The 7,305-nt window shown below is 35.8% G+C and overlaps 1 protein-coding gene across 2 annotated transcripts; it reads right to left on the bottom strand.

The window, feature by feature from the left end:
- Positions 1 to 2,925: 2,925 nt before the first annotated feature.
- Positions 2,926 to 6,715, bottom strand: LOC135594688 (transcription termination factor MTERF5, chloroplastic-like). 2 transcript variants are annotated; one of them, XM_065085132.1, is made up of 2 exons: positions 6,555 to 6,715; positions 2,926 to 4,666 (listed from the first exon to the last, which is right to left on the bottom strand). In XM_065085132.1, exon 2 carries the CDS (start codon positions 4,266 to 4,268, stop codon positions 3,105 to 3,107), a length of 1,164 nt encoding a protein of 387 aa, XP_064941204.1. In that variant the 5' UTR covers positions 4,269 to 4,666; positions 6,555 to 6,715; the 3' UTR covers positions 2,926 to 3,104. The 2 variants fall into 2 exon arrangements, with proteins under 2 accessions (XP_064941204.1, XP_064941205.1); XM_065085133.1 differs by having other exon boundaries at positions 6,567 to 6,715.
- Positions 6,716 to 7,305: the final 590 nt, after the last annotated feature.

Here is a 7,305-nt window from a genome sequence, read left to right as displayed (position 1 = left end):
GCAGAAAAACACAAGTAGTTTTATTGCTGAACTAAATATATTTTCTGTGTCTGCTTCCAACCAAAAGGAAGTTGAAAGCTTCCAACTAATCATCTGTATCGGATAACATTCCCTACCACTCACGTAAATCCACCTGCATTCAGTTCCCATTAACCATTTCTTTCAGATGTAAGCCTCTAAATGGTGTTTGAATGTTGATTAAGGGTACCATTGAACATTTACTTATTACCATGCTCACATCCAAGCTATTAACCACCACTGAAATAATGTCTTGATATGACACATGCACACTGACACTACCTTCCGCTATTTATCTATTGTAGCTAGTAGCTTTAGAAACTGTGAAGCACACTATATCCCTGCAGAGATTGAAAAATTATATCAAATGTATTTTCATCAAATATGCAGCATAAGAGTGACAATGGCATTTACTATGTTGATTGTATACAGAAGATATTCAACTTTGTACTAATGGGTTGAACATCAGTCGATGACTTGCAATGGGTACTTCAGCACTAAGATTAGGTGGAAGATGCATAATGTCATTTAATCTATACAAAATTTAAAACCCATATAATTAAATAAATCAATAAAATTAATAATAATAATAATAATTTATCTTTTTTTTTTTTTATTTTGTAGCCATTATTGTCAAATTTAAATTATTATCATATTGATATTGTACAGTATCAATACGATAAACACTAGTTAAAGTATATGTTACCTTTTTAAAAACTTTTAAAATTTTTAAAATTATTTCACACACATTCCAATGTTGTAGATATAAACTAACATTCATAATATTATTTATAATAAAAATAAATAATAATTTATTATCTTTAAAGGATTTTTTAAATAATTCACATATGTAGAATTTCATTGGGTAGAAACACCCCTGGGAAATCTTTTGGATCTTTTGTTATTTAATTTATAAAATCTGACTTATTTTTTCATTACTTATGACCCATTAGAATGAAATAGTTTACCTAATAGGAGAAATAAAACTTTTAAGAGATGTGAGTCATTCTTATATGCATAAATTTAAAACATGACAAAGGAAAGTCCATAAACTTCTTGTAATTCCATAATAGAAGCGGTATTTACCATTGTATTACTAAAACCAATGAAAAAAAATTAAAAATCAAACAATATTTTATAAAATTTATCATTCTATAAATATTATCGACTATATGTCATTCAATAAAAACTCTAAAAGCAATAATTTATTTTGCATGGTCTAATCACTATCAACCCAATGACAATAATATGAGTACATTTGAACTCCAAATATCAATATAAATAAAAACATGATAATTATTTTTATAAAGATTATATAAAGTGCAAGCAAGAGTGATATGAAAATTCATTATGTGATATGATTTAAAGCCTATTGATAATAATCAATAAATCCAACTTGTTCATCAAAACTAAAAAATAAATATTTAACAAAAGTAAATATAGCTAATGTTTCATATTTTTTTAATAGAATAATAAAAAGTGAGATTAGTAGGGTATCTGAAAATTTACATTTGACTTTCACCGTATTAACTTGTGATGGATGTTTCTTCTTAATACACTTTCAAAATATTCTATATCTTCTTCCTTCTTTGTATTTAAAAATTTGATCTCAATAATTACATATGATATAGAAGGAGCCATCAGTGAGATTAGTATAACTTGAAGATGTCTACCTTGAGTTTGGTTATCATATCTTCTTTCTTCTATATTTTTAAAAACCATCATATCAACCTCGGTGGTGAAGTGATAGCTTCCACTTGCCATCGGATTAAGAAAAGAGCATCAAAGCGTTCAAACTTCAACAAGTGCTTAATCAATGACGTGAGAAAAAATAAAAGATTTTTGGGGTATCTATAGGGTTTTTTTAATTTTTTTCCTAAAATATCTTCATAACTAGCTATTATTTGCTTATTGGAAGGACTAATTTATTTTCTAATATTTAATATTTTTAATTATAAAATAACTAAAGTACTCCTAAATATAGCCAAATTGACATTCATTCGATTGTTGGTCCAAGCATAGACTATTGGGCCCAATTGTTTAAGCCCAATTATCCATCGACAACCTATTTGATCGAGGTTTTTATCTATATAAAACACAATCAAATCGATGGTTTAAATAGGAAACGGAATAATCAATTATGGGATCGTTGATTCTAATTTTTCAAACCTAAGAACCTCAATTAAATTACCCCTGGTAGATTACGATTTGATTTGCAATCAATGAACCGTCGATTCTAGTTTGATTCAATTCAAACCAGTCAGATTTTGCAAGATTTTGAGTCTATTTTGGAGTAGTCTGTCATAACAACTAAGTGTAGAGTGCTCGAAAAATTCAATAAGACAATTATTCAAAATACTAAATGTTGTTGCTTATTGTTTCCACAGATCTTCCTAATTGAAAGTTTCATGCTAAAGAGGCCTCGAAGAAAAAAACCTTCTTTAATTAACTCGAGATCCTCTCATGGTGAAACCTTGTGTTAGTCATTTATTTTCTAAAAAAATTAAAATAAATAATTATGTAATGAAATAAACAAATCATACTTGTCCAATAAACAGAAGAGAAGAGGAAGTGATTGTCAATAACTTGTGGAAAGGACTTGTCAATAAATTATTAACTAAAAAAATATGTCCCCATTCAAAAGGAAGGTATCCATAATTATTTATTTGAGATGTCCCCATTCAAAAGGAAGGTATCCATATTAAATTAGATCACAATCATCTAAATGACAGCACAGTTACCAAAATGCCTCCACAACAATTAACTTGAACGAGACAAAGTTGGCACCGATCGATCGACTGGCAAAATTAGCCAAAGAGGGTAGAAACAGAACACAAAAGCTTGATATTTTGGTTACCTTTCCGAAGTAATTGACTTTCCCCCACACCAATTTCTGAGATATCAGCATAAAAGAATCAGTACCTTTTGTTGTAGAAAACATAAATACAAGAACAATCACCAAATCAACATGGAAGTTATACTCCAAGAAACTCTAGAAGAATTTAAATCGTCACAAATATAAAGTGTTTAATTTGCAGTCAGCATGCAATAGGTCGATACTTTGTCTTAAGGAAGCACTTGCAATCCTAGTTTTCCACAACAACGTAGTGCTTTCCCCGCACAGCAACAACATAGGAATCATATTGAGCAATAAAATTCTCCTTGCTTAGCAGGAAAAGGAATTTGTTTCTGAACTTCTCTTCAGATAGCATCACGACAGATAGCAGGCTATGTCCTTTATCAAGCAATTTATTCTGATCAAGAAAATTGATAACTTCATATCGAGGCCTCAACCTCTTCTCCAAGCTATATGTAAGAAGCACAGGACGATAAATGATATATGTCAGCTCACAACCAGCTTCCTTCATCAGGAATGTCATCTTATCACATAAGTTCTTCTTTGAGTAATTCCAAATGACTGGATGCCTCCTGAATACAGCAAGGCTGTCTGCTTGGGACCACCCAAAGCTCATCAAGGTTGCAAAGGTAGCATCAAACCTGGACCTGCTCAAGGTCATGACTGCTGAAAGTGCATGAGGGAACAATTTACAGTCACGTGACACACCCAACTCCTCAACATGTTTGATAGATTCGTTGATACATTTGTTCGTTCGACAAAAAAAACTCGGTACTGCCACCAACATCTGCGTGATGCATTGCTCACTGATGCCACCTTCCCTCAAGAGAGATATATTGGGCTCAATCTTTCGAGCCACGCTAGAAATAAGGAGAAACTTGTTCCTCCTGCTGGCTTTAATTAACCTCTCATTAGAACCAAGTAGTGACCTCCAGAAGTCGATCCTTGATTGGATATCACGTAGAAAGAGCAGAGTCGGACATGATGAAACCAGCTGAACTATTTCAGTGTCAGAAAATCCCACGTCCTGCAAAGATCTCATCCTGGGCTTCAGGAGAGTCTCTACGTTAGCATGTAGAAACCTGGGTTCCCACTGCATAAGCTTCATGACTTGTGCATCACTCCAACCACTCTGCATAAAGAACTCAATGGAAGGACTTGAACTTGAAAGTTCTTTTTCACAGAAGCGATCCTTGGCCCTTTTTGCAGCCTCTTTTGGGGAAAGTTCACATGACTCAAGGGGGTCGACCAACGTAAAGTTGGATCCATGATTTGAACTGTGCTCTTCGGCAGTGGAAAAGCTAAACAGACTGCAGAGTTGATAGGAGGAAACATGGACGGTGGACTTGTTACATGAGAGAAGGCAAAAGAGCCTCTTCTGCACCAAAAACATTGTCTTTTGAGGCAGTATCACGTACTGTTTGCAGAAAAATACAAGAAAAGTAGTCTTATTTCTGCCCTCTCCAAGTCCAAATTCAACTTCTGCCTCAAATTAAGGATGTTGAAAACTTTCAACTAATCATCTGTCTCAGACAACATTCCTATACCACTCGTGTTAATCCACATGCATTCAGTTCCAATCAGCCAATTCTTCCAGAGATAAGTCTCTAAATGGGGTTTGAGAGTTGATAACGAGTACCTATAATTAGTTACTCATTCTAATGCTCACATCCGAGCAATTCTCCACCACTGAAATAATGGCATCGTATAACACCAGCACACAGACACTATCTTCCACTTATTTTTATATTGTAGTTGGTAGGTTTAGACACTACCAAGCATCCTATATCCCTGTAGCAGTTTAAAAACCATATCAAATGTATCTTCATCAAATATGCTGCATAAGAGTGGCATAGGCATTTACAATGTCGATCGTATACAGACAATACTCATGTTTATACTTATAGGTTGAACATCAATGACTTGCAAATGGTACTACAGAATTCAGAATAACTGGAAGATGCATAATGTTTTCTCTAACATCAGATTCACTAATGTCCTACAACTAAAATCTGAAACATTGTGGAGTAATTGATCCATTTCATCAAGAATGTAAAGAGATGATCTAGTTAAAAGTCTAGCAAGACTGGTAAGCAGAAAAGACACTGTTTAATTAATTAACAAGGGTAATTTGTGAGGTTCAACATGCTAAAGAAGCCACTGTTAATGATGTGCAACTTGACAAAAATTACAACAACATAGCTGGAAGACCGGAGAAAGGCAATAAATTTTCTGAAAAATGAATAAAGAGACAAGATAACTGCCTCAATCAAGAAATGCTACAAGTTTATTTGGTTCTATGCTGATAAAGGAACTTAATTTATGTTTATACTTGTAGATTGAACATCAAAGACTTGCAAATGGTACTACAGAATTGAGAATAACAGGAAGATGCATAATGTTTTCTCTAACATCAGATTCACTAATGTCCTACAACTAAAATCTGAAACATTGGGGTGTAATTGATCCATTTCATCAAGAATGATGATCTAGTCAAAAGTCTAGCAAGACTGGTAATTAGAAAAGACACTGTTCAAATAACCAACTAAACTAGCAAATACAAGATTTGACAATTCAAATATAAGCAGGCCTGTGTGTTTTGAGGTACGAACAAGCCTCAAGTAGCGGAGATAGTTGCTTTCAGCACTACAGCAAAGAACACACTATGCTGACATAAAAGCGTAAGGTTATACCTAACCAAATACATTGAGATTTTGAGACAATTTTCGGGTTTCGAAATCAAGTCAAATTCTAGTTGTTTACTCAACTTGTACTTTAGATTGAGTCGAGTCCTTTGTATCATTTGGGGTTTTGTGTAGAAATTTTCTGATTGCTTGAAAAGGAAACTGCAATGCAGTAAACATAATAAGAAAACTAAGAAGTTTGATGAACCAAACACTTCATCAAAATAAGCAGTTTCTGTTGAGAGAGCTTCTTTTGGGAAACCTAGTCAGATTAGTATTATCTTAGGTATAGATTTAATTAAAATGCTTCACACTAGGAATAGTCAGACTTGTGCATGATTCTATTGACAAATAATTATGATTTTCTTTGGACAGTGACCCAATTATTGTCTCTGCTATCTCTTGTTCTATCTTTTCCGTGTTTTTTTATTTTTCTCTAAGACTCCCCAATTCTCTTTGCTCTTTATAAAAGCAGCACTTCTCCTGCTTTCTATCTTAACAACAGTATTTAACTTGCATACTGTGACTTGCTATTTCTTTAAAGTAAATGCTCAAGACATGCTGCTGACTACTTGTTGGGAGGGTAGCGGGTAACTATCAGGGAGAAGGAAAGGGGACGGGAAGATGTATAGAGAGGGCGAAGAGGGGTGTAGAGGAGGGAGACGGGGGCTTGTCGGGGGCTGTCGGGGCCGGAGCAAGATAATGGAGAGGGGGCTGTCGGGTCCGGAGTAGGAAAACTGAGAGGGGACCGTTGGGATCGGAGTAGGAAAACGGGGGGCGGGGACTGTGATGAAGTGGAGGAGGGGGAGGGATCGGGGAAGAGGGGCGGGGGGCTGCGATGAACGGGTGAAAGAGGGAGGAGGGGGGAGAAGGGAGGAGGAGGATGGTGTCGGGGAAGCGGGAGAGCTGCGACGAAAGGGGGAAGAGGGAGGAGGAGGGAGGAGAAGGGATTGTGTGACGGCGAAGGAGGAGGAGGAGGAGTAAGAGAGAGATACCGGGCGCTGTACCGTTCGCTGACGGAGAGGAAGCCGCAGCATCCACCGTTCGCCGAGGAAAACGCCGCAGCGATAAGAGCTCGACGGAGGAAAATGCCGCCGCCGCTGCCGGCTCTAGCCAAGGTACACGCCGAAGTTGCAGTGGCTGTGAATATGGAGACATTTTCACCGCTGTATTTAGGGCACGGGTGCGAATTTTGAGGACGCCGTTCTCATCTGGTTCAATCGAACCAGAGCCTCAAATTGACTTGACTCGTGCTCGACAGAACCTGATTCAGGCATGCGCCTGGGCTGCACCCGGTTGAACTCTCTCGCCCGGCCCACTCATCGGGCTCTCATTGACTTCAATGGCTTCAGCTGTAGTAAAGAACTTTCTCTCAAGAAAGCCATAATCTAAATCAGTGAGAATTTGCCAATAAAGCCAACAAGTGCAAACAATCACACTAATAACAATAGCCATAAAATATCCGAACTATTTATGCTTTGTGTAAGAAAACATATATATATATATATATATATAGTCAAATTTAAAGCATTCAAATCTCTTTCTACTGTTACAAGTACATTGTCCTTCAATTCACAAACTAAACCAGCAAATATAAAATTTGATGATTTAAATATAAGTTATATTTAAGACTTAGTCACCATTTCAGAATCATCCATTTCAAAAATTGTGAATTCAAAATTTGGAATAAAAATCGAATCGGCAAGAATTGGTTTCGGTTTGATCCATTTCGATTCAAGTTTGAAC

The sequence above is a fragment of the Musa acuminata genome, chromosome BXJ1-10, assembly GCF_036884655.1.
Source record: "Musa acuminata AAA Group cultivar baxijiao chromosome BXJ1-10, Cavendish_Baxijiao_AAA, whole genome shotgun sequence".
Classification (NCBI taxonomy): Eukaryota; Viridiplantae; Streptophyta; class Magnoliopsida; order Zingiberales; family Musaceae; genus Musa; species Musa acuminata.
The sequence above is the reverse complement of the archived record's forward strand: the minus strand, read 5'-3'. Positions and strand labels throughout refer to the sequence as shown.